This window comes from Ambystoma mexicanum, chromosome 12 (genome assembly GCF_040938575.1).
Source record: "Ambystoma mexicanum isolate Mex_15411 chromosome 12, UKY_AmexF1_1, whole genome shotgun sequence".
NCBI lineage: Eukaryota > Metazoa > Chordata > Amphibia > Caudata > Ambystomatidae > Ambystoma > Ambystoma mexicanum.
The window spans coordinates 587,396,028-587,410,531 of record NC_090936.1 but is presented as its reverse complement, the minus strand read 5'-3'; the positions used below and the strand labels follow the sequence as shown (position 1 = coordinate 587,410,531).

The 14,504-nt window shown below is 42.1% G+C and overlaps 1 protein-coding gene across 1 annotated transcript in view; it reads right to left on the bottom strand.

Annotated features, from left to right (window-relative positions):
• The window catches only part of SSH3 (slingshot protein phosphatase 3), a 496,888-nt gene that overhangs the window by 171,188 nt on the left and 311,196 nt on the right, over positions 1 to 14,504 (bottom strand). Inside the window, exons 9-10 of the mRNA XM_069628949.1 lie at positions 10,580 to 10,708; positions 8,344 to 8,390 (exon numbers count right to left, since the gene is read on the bottom strand). Coding sequence (XP_069485050.1) covers positions 8,344 to 8,390; positions 10,580 to 10,708 — 176 coding nt within the window. The remainder of the gene's footprint in view (positions 1 to 8,343; positions 8,391 to 10,579; positions 10,709 to 14,504) is intronic.

Sequence of the window (14,504 nt, the reverse complement as noted above, 5' to 3'; positions counted from 1 at the left end):
TGTTTTCTTGGTCAAGGCTTGTTGTCTCGGTGCATCTATTTTTCTAGCATTCAAGCACACTCCCCGAAAAACAAACAACTTCACTACTGGAATAGTAGTTCTCAGTAACGACCAGCTTAGATTTCTAGATTTTGTCTGATGTTGCAAGCCCATGGGTAAGATGGCTGATTTTTTTGGGGTTGATCGTGAGGCCATTAGTTTATTGGTAGTTATTAAGAGTATTCAGTTGTCGTTGGAGGCCTACTGGGGTCTGGTCTATGAGGACCACATCGTCAGCGTACATAAGCCTGTTGATTTTTGTAGTGGCTATTGATGGTGGAAAGTGCCCAACGTCTTGAAAGCCATCACCGGCATCTGAAGTAGAGATTGAATAGTTTGGATGCCATAATAGGACATCCCTGCTTCAGTCCTTTGTTAGTTGATATGGATTGAGTAAGCAATCCGGTCTTGTTGAGTCTGACTTGTATTGTGGTGTTTTGATGAAATGCCTGAATTGGGGCTAGTATGGATTGGGGACAACTCCATTGTTGTAATTTTGCCCAAAGTCGTGGTCGTGATATGCTGTCGAAGTGGACTTTAAGAAAACTCCCCTAACACGCAGCGCTTGAATCTCGGTTCCAGGCAGCTTAAAGTTGAACACTGTCGAAGGAAAGATGAATACTTCTGCAGAGCAGGTGACCTCAGGACAAAACCACTGGTATAGTTTTGTGAAGTCCTACATTCCTAAGGACTTTGGAAAAACTCCCCTAACAATATGCCTATTTCTAACTGAATTCAATACTAAATTGATATGTAACCCATACCGACTGAGGATGTATATATGTTTTAAACATATAACATATGTTATATGTTTTTATAATTTCCCAGTAACATGTTTAACTTTATGCAAAACTGATTTAAATAAATACAATTTTGTGGACTTCTGTGTGTGGGTCTCTGTTACTTACTAGACTTTGTACTTCTTAACTATACTTCACACCATGGCTTCCTCCTCCTGAGTCCAGTGTATGACTGCTCAGTCAGTCTACCATTGAGCGTTTGGTCAAGATTTGGGTGTAACCTTGCTGCCAACCGAAGAGTTGGTTCTGAACCCCAAGCCCATTAAAAGGGAAATATGATGTTTAGAAAATGAGAACCACATGATCCAACATGCTGGCTTCCAGTTTCCAAAAGAGAGCACAGAGACACATAGCAGTGCACTCTATCAGCGCTGCACAATCAGTTATGAGAAACACAATCATGCAGATCTACACAGAGACCTTCTTGGAAGAGGGCTCTGTGGCGGGTCAGAAGAAGGACACAGACATTCAAGACATTTCTTAATGAAAGGTTAACGCCCGTATTTCCCTACTTCTATGGGGTATTCCCAGCCTAATAAATTAAGGTGTTAGTCAGTCGTCAGTGAATGTCTTAAAAGAATCTGTCCACTGAACAACTAAGGACAGGAGAATGACTTTCTTGCTCCTCACAAAGTTATATTCAATAACTATTCTTCAAATAGTTCTTTGTGACTTCTTTAATTAGCCGACATTTACTACTTCGTTACTCCTTTTGTTCTTCTCAACAGGTGGTTTTGTTGGTTCAGTACCGATACATTTTCTCTCGTCATTGTCTTACTTGTTGGGTACTTTCTTCTTGAATTCCATTTCCAATATTTAATTCTTCCTTTTTCCTGGGGTGGCGTTCTACAACCTTTCTACGATTCTCTATTGAGGTTTCTTTCTCTTTAGTTCGATTCACAGCTTCTGACCTCTATAGGGTATATATCCTTTAAGATAGAAGTTTCTTTATGTTTGTTCTCAGGACTTTCTCTCACGTGTGCCTTCCCTTGAATGATGCTTTCATTACTTTGACTTCAACGAGTATGATTACTCGCAATGATTATCCTCCAATTCTTTGTCTCTTTGGTTTACACTCTCAATGTCTTTCCTGGGACAAATCGGAACACTCAACGATTCCCCTTTACTTCTTTTGTTCTTACTATTGTGCTCTCGTTATTGTGACGAGTAAGAGTACTCTGTTAACGATCTTTTCCTCCTCTTATTCTCCAGGTTTTTTCCCAGTATTCTTGACTTGGATAAACATGAACATTCCTATAATGATTCACATTCTCTTCTTTTCATTTGTATTTTCTCATTATATTAACTGGGATAAGTATGACCATTCAGATAATGATTTTCCTTCTGCTCCCTGGTCTCCCGTTTACCCAGTTACCTGATTCTCCCAGGGATCAGTTTCATTCAGCTTGGCTTTTCTCTTTAGCTCGCCTGAACCCTTTTCCTCTTCTGACCTCTCGTTCTCTGCATCTTCCTTCCAGATGGCTGTTTGGTATCCCAGGTACTGTTTTTGTGTGTGGTCTCAGCCATGTAAAGTCTCAGCGCCATTACTAGGACCTCTGGTCTACCACTGGCTCTCTGTGGCCACGGCACCACTTGCTGCTCCTCTCTCCCTCGAGTTGACAGGATGCTGCACGTCCACCACCTTCTCTCTCTCGGCTTGACAGCCAGTTTGTAATTTACGAGCTTCTGGGATTTCCCAGTCTCCTCCCCTTGCAGAGGTGATGTAGCCATGGGCCTTCCCCGGCGTATCTTCGTCTCTCTTGCTCTCTCGACCTCATGAAGCTTTTTGGCATTGTTATTCACCATCTTTGTCTCGGTTATATACAATTCTCCTTTTAAAGGGATAGTCGCAGTTTCAGTTTCACAATAACACACATTTGTTCCTTCTTCGTACAGGTCCTTGTGTCAGATGAAAGTTGAAAGTCTCTTTAGGGAGTTCCTCACAGGAGTCTCTGTCCCCCACAGGGCGAGTCTCTCCCGGTGAGGTCCACTTGCCACTACCCCCTTGGCGAGAAGGGACTGTAAGTGATCAATCCGGCACTTCACCCAAGTCAATGCCTAGCGTGTAATGCACAACTGAAACCCTTAATTATTTGTGTCTATAAGTTCTTTTTATTCTGAACGATGTACCACTTATATCATGCCCCTCTCTTTGAACCCCCCCGGTCCCACTAAACCAGGAATCAGGCTGGTTTGCAAAGTTAAAATATTTATTTATGTACACAATATAATCACACTATTTTTAATGGGGATACAATAATCACCAATGGGGTGATGTCACACTAAACAATCTCTTTAATCATAAGGAGTAATAATGAGCAACAACAATGCAGCACAGCAATAATTCTTTTGTGGGTGGGTTTTCAATCAAATGGCAATGTCTCTTTCCCCCTGCAGACCCCTCCACCCCGCAATATGCAATGTAGAGAGATAAGAGGAGAGAGAACAGGTTTCAGGAATGCAGAATTCAAGCAAATATATCAATCCCAATTTACCCCCAGCAACACAAGAAAGAAACAGGAATGATTGGCAAACTGTCCAAATGGTTTTAAAATTGGCTTTGAATGGAAGAGGTGAAACACTAAAAAATGGACTTAAATCACTGAAATGGCTGAAATTCTAATGGGGGCCGATTTATATGGTTGTAGATGAACACTAGCAATGATTTGAGAGTAATAAGCAATGAGAAAACAACTTTGAGGTCGGGTACAATGAAAAGCTATTTTACACGTTATAGAAAATTTGGGGCAAACTTTTCAGCGCGCGGTAATAGTGATCACGGGAGAACTAAGGATGCAGGATGCGGTTTTGGGTTATCTGGAAAGCTAAGGATGTTAGCTACAAGCAGACACTTAAATTGAAGAAGTTATGGACGTTTTCGTGGAGGTCGTTTTTTCCAGATAGAGGCAAATTGTAAAACAAGGATGCGCTTTTAAAAAGACAAAAAGGATTTCTTTACACTAAGGATGGACTATGAAGATGCAAACTACACGACAGCACAGCCACCAGCCCAGGACGTCTCTGGATCAGGTTTTTGCCTGCCGAGACGCTCGCCTTCTTCAAAAAATATTTATCAGCGCAAAGATTGGTTTAACACTACTAGTACAGAAGAAATAATAGGGATGAGTTAGAGAGTTCAGGCAGTTCAAAATATTTTAACAATGCAGTTCTGAGTATAATAGAGGATGGGTTTGGATAGGGATGACTATGGACAGTACGTAAACTAGTGACAGTCCTATACTAAGGATACTCACTACATAGGTTCTAACAGAACCGTCAGGGATTCAGGTCAGTCAAGATTTCTGGACAGGAATTCTGCTGGGCGCTCTGGTCTACAATCAGCAAGGCGCTCTAGTTCACAGCTATCTGGTCACAGCACGGCTCTACTGGGTTGTGTCTTGGGATTCTGGAAATAATTCTTAGCAGGAAAGTAGTACAGCACAGCCAGGCTGTTCTTTGGTTCCCCTTAGATGTCCGGGGTGAATTCTGGTTTCTGGAATTTTAAGGCCATGCTGAGAATGGTTCAGCTTTAGAATGGGCCTTTCTGCTTGCCAAGTTTCTGGAGTCTGGAGTCTAGAATATGGATAGTACTCTTGCAAAGTGCTCCGCCAGCAATCTGTTGGTGGGTGAATGTGTGTGTTTCTAAGTCCTCAGCTGTCTCTATTTATGTATTTGATAAAGGGGTGTGTATGCTGAATTATCCTAAGCGCACCCCCTAGGTAGTCTATAGGCTAGAGTCTGCTCTCTCCCTGGATTGGAGGAGAAAACAGTGTGTCACCAAGATGTGGTTTTATGAGGCAGGGAACCCTCCCCTTGGGTTTTGAACATGAAATCTACTTTTCAGATAATACAGATTTACAATTTTACAAACTTGATAACAATAGCATATCTAGATCACATATTTTGTGGAGCAAGTGCTCTTCCGATCGCCGTCTCTGTAGGATTTTGGGTCTGGATTTGACAGAGTTTCGCACTTTTTGACCGGGACACACTATCTAGTTTGTCCGAAATTGGTACACATGTGCACATTGTATCTGGGTATAAGCAAGTGAAGTTTCATGCTTCTCACACCAGTACATTTGGTATAAAACCACAATTTCTACAGTTATGTCCCAGAACATAGCACAAAGTTCTGGCTCCTCTTAAAATGTGCAGCAAAAATTTAGGTTCAGAAGTCTGGGGTTTCTATATTTTTTTACAATTGTCCACAGTAAATTATCAGTCTTATTAGAAATCTGCTTTTGGTCCATTGTGAAGCAACACAATTGTCTGTCCCCGCCTCCTTGTTTTTGCAGCTTCAGCAGCAATCTCCGCCCACTTTCTTCTGGCAGAGACCCTTCACAATGCTTCCTGATTAGCATCTCCATGCCTGGGAGGAAGCCCATTGTGCTCTTCCCAAAGCAGCCCCACTGCCCCTACCCTCTTAATCAACACCTGAATGTGAATTCCCGGACACAGAGAGGAGAAGGGAGGTGCCTTGCCCAGTGGGGGAAGTTGTTTTGTAGTTTTGGCTTGAATCAGGCTTACTTTAAAAGTCACTTTGTTACATTTTTCTTTGTTGAAAATAAACTTGCAATTTTAAAACAAACACCTAGAACACCGATTCCAGGCTCTAAACCATGAAGTTTAAATAGTTGCTGCAACCTAGTTTGCTCTTGATAACAGGTCACTTAGATTTTAGACATTAGATCTTAAGGGTACACATTTACAGTTTAAATGCAGGCTTTTGAACAGTCACATGCGGCCGCTGGTACTACGCCCAGATTTTGACAGCTTTCACAGGTAGGCAAGCTGGCTGTGGATGTTTTTGTGACCAATTCAGCTTTCCGGGATATTGCAATTCCACAATGCTTTCTTGACTTCAGTAAAATGTGACGCCCCGCAAGAAGATTGAATGTTTACGGGTGTTTAGCACCAGCATTTTGTATTTTTAGCAACGAAGAAAAGATTTAACTGCAAGATTTCGGATTTCTTTCAGCAAGCACTGCTTTTCATCTGTGCTCCATTTTTACATGTTGGGCAGCACAATGACATGTTTCAGAGGTGCGGTCTCCATTCCACCAGTGACAACATGCATGGTAGATTTGGCAGCCATCTTTTTGTGCTTGGTAGAACGCAATTTCCTTAGGTTTTGGTGCGCATGGGGTTTTTGCTGCCATTTTAATGATTTTGGTGCCACCAGCACACAGTGATGCCGCAGGGCAGAGCAGAGTGGGTTAAAACATCCCACAGGACGAATCCCTGTGATTCGTCCCAGCTCCCAAGCATTTGTTATACACTTCCAGAGTGCACTTGCAGACATTTTGAAATTAATTCACATGTTACACTCTTTACAACTTGTCCCACTGCTAGCCTCTGCTGCATGAGTCAACAAACATCCACAATCGAGGGAATCTGAAGTTTATTAATACACCCATCAAAACTCCATGACAATGGCCAATTCTGCATTACAAAGTTAGTGATCATATTGTTTTAGATCTTGTCACCCATTTCAGGTCAGTTGCATTTGGGATTGCCCAAGAGGTACAATACAATATGATTCACTCAATGCAGACCCTCCCACAAATCACTGCCCATCCACTAGGTTTACAGGGTCTGGAGGGGATCACAAGCCTGGAAAATGATTAAGTCTCAGTAGGTCACCATAAGCACACTTCATATTTGCTGCAGTGCTGCCATCCAAAGACCAGTTATGCACAGTGAACATTTATTTGCCAGTTGCTGCTAACAAATTTTGTTGGCAGTAAATGGCAAATAAAAGTTTAATGCAGTACTATGCAAATGTTATTTGCACTTCATAAAATCTCCTCACCAATGCGAGTGGGTGAATAGAATTTGCAAGCCCTGATCAATCTTAGTGGTCAGCATTCTGCTCTCAAAGGCTTTTACAAGCAGGGTCACAAAACAATAGGGTTAATTTTAGAAAAACAATAATATGCCATGTTATCCTCTTCACTATACCGAGGACTTATATATACAAACCAACAGATTAGGAAGCACTGGATTCCTGGCACTCCCTACTTCCTAGTAGTCAGGCTGCCTTTTTTACTTAATGTTGCAGGAAGACCGGGTCCTGGAGGCAGCAGCAGCGGGGGGGGTCATCATGCCCTCACTTTGAAGAGCCATAATTATGTTTTTTTACCCTCCCCAATTTTGGGTAAAATGTGCGTGTTTGGAGGGGAGTTAGTTCCAGGTCTCCTGAACAAAACATTGTGGCATCACTACAAAGACCAGAATTCCATGAGACTGTAATTAAACAAGCAATTGACAACAGCTGAATATAAACACAGCCTCCCTGAAGAGAGTTGGAGACTTGAAAGTACTTGGAGGAGCAGAACTATTGTGCATTTGAACTGGCAGTTGGGATTTAACCCTGTTATTTTTTTAACATTGCTGGGATCAAACCCTGTTATTACTAGTTTGAGGATTAAAAAGACTGGGAACTAGAGTGCGCGCCTGACCTCTTTTTTACTTGAGGTTTCTATTTGGACACTAGCAAACTTGTTTCTAAAGCCAAGATAATGTTCCTTGGTGTCCTGAAACACCAGTTTCTCTGCAAGACTATGTGGCTTTTGGAACTAGTGCTGCAACTTCCTATAAGCTATTAAACGCTGTTTCTCCATTCATTCTGCATCGCCTGTCCAGCACTACATACTCTATTCTGCAATGCCCCCATGGATATACCAGGAGACCCACTCAGCATGGATTTCTGCCTCAGCTACATCTGCAGAGCGTCATCCAGCAATCGCAGAAGCTACCTACTACCACCTCCAAAGCAGTGGTCTTTTGGGATCTGTCCAAATCACAGAGGCAGGGCAAAACCCTATTTTTAACTAAACGTAACCAATTGTTGTGTCCATCCTTAAATTCAGGTGCTGTAATACAAGATTAAGATTAGTGCCCTCAAAAAGTGAAAATGAGACCACCACACTCCAAATTACGGCCAGATCAGAGAAAGCACAATCATATTGTTAACCTGATCACTAAAAAGGGTGCAATCCAACATACACTGAATTACATAGCATTGCCTAGCCTTGGAAACAATAGTCATTCAAGGGAAATTTAGTTTGGAGTCAGGACAGGGAGGGGGCTGTAACAGCCATCACTGCATATACATTCAACCTTTCCTTTCAAACAAAAAGCACTCAGACTACATGCTGCTTGAAGCAGTACAGTTTTTGTCTTGCATGGAAGAGAACTAGATTTGGACAAAAACAGTACTTAGAATATCATCAGGGCTTCTTTGGCATATGTCGTGAAATCTAAAAGGTATATGGGTATGGTAGCATCAAAGTCACAACTTGAAATAAAGAATGTACCTAGATCATGCTAGTCCTTATTCTTGACAAATGTTCTTTCCTTACTGTTGAGAACCACAGACTTAAAAAAAAAAAAGAGGGAAGTGAAATATTTACAGAGCTTCTTAATAGAATTGAGAAGCGTTTTAGGAGACGTGGTTATAAGTGTGGGGTACAGAAGAGGGAAGCAGCGACTGACAACTTACCCATTCCTCTGAAGTTCTTCCAGGTTTGAAGCATTCCACTCTGAGCCCTAAGCAGAGAGAGGAAGAGGGAGAAAGGCAGAGAAAGAGAAAATAAACAACAAAAGAAAAAGAAATAGAAAAACAAAGAATAAGAAGCAGGGAGATAAGAGAACGAAAGAATTAAACAGGAAACCAAATTTCAATTTTTATGGTTTAATTAAGCAACACATGTGACAAAACTGGACCTGAATGCAAATACCAGAAAATAGGAGCCCAGCATAAGGCCAACCACACTATATTTTAAATGGTGATCCTTCTCTCTCGTATGAACCCATAGAATGATTAAAAGAAATTCTAACCAGAGTTTAAACAGATTCCTACCAAAATGTACCAGACTGTCTAAAAATGACTACAAATCATTGCAATGTCAACGGCATTTCTCACAGTGAATCCTCTTTACAACGCGTTTTTATGCCACATCAAGAACTGCAGGAGCAGTGCTTTCCCCACACAAACAAACCTGCTCTGTTCTGCAAAGGGCTCCCGGGTCAGCTTCTACAGCACACCAGACAAGCCTACATTATTCCACAAAGCCCATCTACAGCCTCAGGCTCTGAATTTTCCCTCCTACTCCATCTCCAGACCCCTATTCTTTACATTCTGGGTCTCCCCCTGGCTGGTTCCATGCTCAAGGTATGGTGCTGAACACTGAAAACTAGACATGGTCTACGTAACCAATTTGTAGATTTGGACTAACCAATCTAGCAGTTGGCACTTGGTAGAACATCTTTTCAAATGCTGTATCTTTAAAATGCTTGACCCTCTGAGCTTGAAAGAGGTCTCTCTTGATTAAAGTTAATGTCGTATTGAAAAACTGTAGTTACCCCATAACATTCTAGTATTCCAGTTGAGTTCTGAACTCGAAGATAAAGAGAACACTGTGGCACACAATATATAGAGGACGCAAAAGAAAGTCCCTGGGGGACTGGAAATGTGATATTTTACCCCAAGATGCCGGATGACAAGAGGACAAGCCGTACCTCTGAGAAATGTGTCCACTCAGGGTAGCCACTTATTCAACGCATTTTTACAGAGCACCTCCATGTTAAGTTGCTTCTTATTCACTCCTTGAAATGAAATACATGTACTAGATGCTCAACAGTAGAGGGTTTGTTCTCATACATGGTATGCCATTTCCAAGAGTGCAAAACCTATGATCCGATGGGTGTGAAGCACTGACAAAGCTTGTGAAATGTGTGCTGCAGCTGACCGCCCCCTCCGCTTACGTGTTCTGCAGGTATTTAAAACTTTAATCAGTAAACCAGTCTACGGTTATGCACTTCCCTCCTGGTCAAGAGTACAATACCTTTGCATTGGCTTAGTCTTGAGGTTCTGCCATTCTGAAGGTAGACATGTGACCGGATATCCATAGTGTTCCTTATATACCACCACTGAAAGGTACCAAATGTATGTATGTGATATATTGACTATGTGGTTTAGGTAGACATATGTCCTATGACATGGGCCTCTGAATGCTGAAGCCAAATAAATCCTTGTGTGCATTAATGCTAGACTGGGGTCTACTTCTTGATACTACCACAATTCCATGTTGTATTAATTTAAACCCAAATACAAATTGTTAACAAAAATGTGATGTCTATAATCTGTCATCCATGTGTGCTTTGCTGTACCCTATACACATTAAAAAAGTATGTTTTACCCTCAGCAAAAAAATAAGAAAATAGAAACTGAGAACGGAACGTCGATTCAAACAGAGAGAGGAAGAACCAGCCAGATAAAAATAACAGTTATGAAGCTGGTAGAAAGGTCATCACAAACATCTGTCCGTTAGTCTCTTAGAATGGCTGAAAAGACAGATTCGTCCCCCAATCAGCACAGACCATCGTGATCAAACAGGATGTGGTCATCCTACCTTCTCAATAGGCCCCTTTTTTAGATTCCCATTTAGTTCAGACCAGTTTCACTCTCCCTGCCCCATCAATGCAAGGTGCTCAGCCATACAAGTGTATTCTGCTGTCCAGTGACTGCTCCTCTCTCTTAGGGAAGTTCTGGCAGGGTACACCATCACAGAAGCACTAGAAATTCTCATGCATTTCACTCTTGAAAAGTGGACAGCGCTTAGGATATTTAAGGCGGAAATAAATTAACAATTGCAGACATGACCTTTCTACAATCAGAGCAACCTGCAAGGAGTGATGCATCCATTAGCCTTCCCACAATGCTATGCAGTCCATACCAGGTAGAGATAATCAAAGATCCGCGATGGACGGTCCATTTGGGCCAGTATCAGCAGCATCTCATTATCAATGAATTCTTTGTACTCCTTGAGGTTACAGTTCATACGTCGCTCCAACTCATTGCGGATCTAAATGGTGGATAGAAATAAGTTAGAGAACAAGTGAAATAAGGTGAAAGTGGGCACAAGAGAAAAAGGACAGGCGAGTGGGGGGGGAAGGGGAGCACAGAATGAGACTGGCAGTGTGTGAAAAGGAACAATATGAAAAGAAGGAGAGGCAATGAATAGAAAAAGGGGAACATGAAGCAATGGAAAAAGAAGAGAGAAGGAACAAATTCAGGAAGGAAATGAGGGAGGTAACCATGACAGATTGAGGATGTTTGAGGGAAGAAAAAAGACGACAAGAGGGCAATATCTAGAGTGGGAAGAAGAAAATGGCTGATGAGTAAATGGGAGGGAATAGTGAAGAGAAGTAGTAAGAAAATGAGGTAAGGGAGAGACCAGGCAAGCAGGATGGAGAACACACCAGTGGGACAAAAATTGATAGGAGGGCAGGAATGACTGCCGACAAAAACAATGAGAAGAGAAAGAGGGGAATTTAGACTTCTAGTAGCTTCATAATTCCAGACTTCTCCACTATCATCAAATCTCCCACTCCTCATCCTCGTCACTCCTCTCCCGTGTTAAACTGCTTCATCAATTCTCCCAATTCCCATTCTATTTTCGGTCTCTGAAAACCTACATCCCATCTGCAAATATGGCTGGAGCAATCACTCAGCCGCCACTTTAAAATATTAGATGTAATGTATGCTTGTCTATGTATACCAGCCTCAACAAAGGCAAAGTGCAGCACTCCAGAATTTGACAATGTGTGTGCAGTGTCAACTTGGAATCCTCACCAAGTGTGTGGCTGAAAACCTTATTTCTTTCTTAGCTCTGGGCAAAAGCAAGCCGTTTAAGGGCACCAGGGTTGGTAAGAAGGAATGCAAATTTTGCAGGACATTATGGGATGTACCAGGGTTGTTCTGTAATTGGGGAAACAAAGAAGAGTTGATGGTACAATACCGGCTGTATCAAAGTTGGTCAGGACAAAAGCAGACTGGAGTGATCCATTATGAGATGGTACTTGGATCCATCAGGAAACATGCAGGCTGAAATGATAGTTTATTTGTATTTACTGGACCTTTGAGCATTTGAACCAAACATGCTGTCCATGGAACACAAAGAATGGTACACATGCATTTGAATGGATTGTGCGTGCTTTAACTGCGATAGAACTGAATAGTTTTAAGCAATTCGTGCAACACAAGCAGGGCAACCCAGCATGGCTCTAATTTGGCCCTCCTTCTGTGATGAATCAAGGGAATTTGTCCCTTTTCTCAAAGGGGGATCCCCCGTCCCCCTCTGAGGTTAGGGAGGTGAACCTGCTCCGCAACAACCTCCCCAAGGGTAGAGGCAAGTAGTACCTCACCAGAGGACAATGACTCACGTTCTTTTGAGGAACTCCCTTCACCAGTAAACAGGATGGCAAATAAGGGTCTGTCAAACCCTGTCAACTATCAGGACTAGCCTGAAGAAGAAGATAACCTATGCTATTATTCCAAAGAAAGAAACGGTCTCCAAGAAAACTTGACCAATCCGCTGAGATGAGTGGATTGAAAGAGGAACACTTGTCAAGTAGGAGACAAAAAGGAAGACAAGAAGCGAGAGATGAAGGTGTCCCCAAGCAGGGGAGGCCCCCTGGTAAAGTGAATGTGGGAAGAGGCCACAGAGCCTGCAAAATCCAAACCTGCTGCAAAGCAGCAGAGAGAATGTTGAGAAGCCAGCGTAACGGAGAGCCTTAGAAAGGACAAGCCCAATGGGGCTCGAGAATTGGTGGTGGTGTGACCGTGAGAGAATCGTGGTGGGCAGTGTGAGGGGTCAGAATTGTGAGGCAGGCACAGGGTTCTTCCAACAAGTCCCTTTTATTAAACAAAAGTCAATATCGAGCCCCCATCTTGCCGTTCTCCAACAGGGTTTCCCTGCCTAAACCAATTAAGGAAAAACACCCGAACATAACATTTCTGGCCCTCACACTTATACAATAACAACCAAAGGGATATGGCAACTTGTATGTGTAACACCTTAGAAAATGTTGTTCTTAAACCTGGATGAATTCCCCTTCCCCAGGTTTTAAAGTCAAAGTCAGGTTCAACCCAAAGTGTTAAGGATATCCAAAAGGTGAAATATAGTTCCAATGCATAGCTTTATTTGGCATTGACCATCAAAGCAATTAAAAATCACATGTTCAAAAACTTACAGACGATCATCATTTCATAATACGAAAAAAGTTAAAAACTACAGAGTAAAAAACTAGCTCCACCGCACATACATTCTTTCACAGGCTAAAATTACAATTAATCTAACACACAGACATTTCCATCATGTTTTGGCCTATATAACCAGGCCCTATGTACACATTTTGCTATGTAACAGGCTATGTTCAAATCTAGTGGATTCTTACAGAACTCTATGGCTGAATCTTTAGTTCTCATATCTTTCAAATGGAATAATGTCAGTACATAACGCTTTCTCAAACTCAAGTAGCCTGGTCAGAATAACACAAAGTGTTTTACTGACTCTTCAGAGCTGCCGCACACTTTGTAACTCATCTCGGCTAGGACTGACCACCAAGCCGTATAAACAGCTATTTGAGGGTGTTGGTATAAAGTTATATATATAAACTCCTGGCATAGGCAGGTGCAACACAGTCTAAATATAATTCAAAACACTCAGCTGTTTTCGTCATCATGTAAAGGGCACCGGTCTTTAGCGCAACGCAAGCACATTTGTCTTATGGTGGCTTTGTGGCGCTTTGATTTAAATCGGGCCTTTATGCTCACAGTTGTCTCAGACAGGCCCCATGCCCAGATTCTGATGCCCTTTACACACAAACCGGGGTCATGCCAATGAGCTAGAGCCTGGGGTGCATAATAGGCTGCTCATTCAGTCTTTGTAATTAGTTAATTCTGGTCTGCGCCAGAGCCTAATCCAGTGCAACAATGGCTTGCTAGCAATTACCTCGTTTATGAGCTTAAGACCACATTCCCATGAAGTTCCTAGCAAAGGTTATTTGGATCAAAGGAAACGTCTAGCACTTTGCAGTTCAACCCCAGAGAAGATCCTTCTCCTCCAGGAGATAGAATTCAAGATGTTCTTTAGCCAAAACCATACTGTTTCCCTTGCAATGCCAAGTAAAAGTATAACTTAATGACTCAGAAAATAGCACAGTGCCTCCTCCTGGGCACCATGAAACACTTCAGCTTCTTCAGAAAATACCACAGTGCTTCTCCCTTGGCACCATGTAATACAAGGTTTGTCTCACAGCACTTGGCATCATGAAACAAAGTTCCTCAAGGAGTGCAGCTGTGAGTGCAGTTATGCAGTGGACACTGCTCCTGGAAGCTTCTGAATGTTTATTTGAACGTGTTAAATACTGGACTTTCAATTACATTGTGGGCAAAGAAGCAGTATCTTATTTAAAGGAAAGGAAAAGAACAATATATTTTTTAATTGTAATTTTTTTTCAGATTCGGCTTACTCTGCCCCTTTCCCACCAACTTCCTATAAAAAGAGCGGACTGCACACATCTACGCGCGCTCATCACGGAGTGCAGTTACACAGTGGCCGCTGCTCCTGGAAGGTTCTGGACCTATTTGAACGGTATGGTGGAGGGATCCATTTCTTGCTGCAAGTGCTTTTTGAAATCCTACAAATTCCGTCTGAAGCTCGATTTTAAACTTGCCATTTTTAATTTCCCTTTAGTGTTATATACTGGACTTTCAATTACATTGTGGACAAAGAAGCAGTATCTTATTAAAAGGAAAGGAACATTTCTTTTTTCGCCCCAGATTCGGCTGGCTCTGCCTTTTTCCTGCCAACTTCC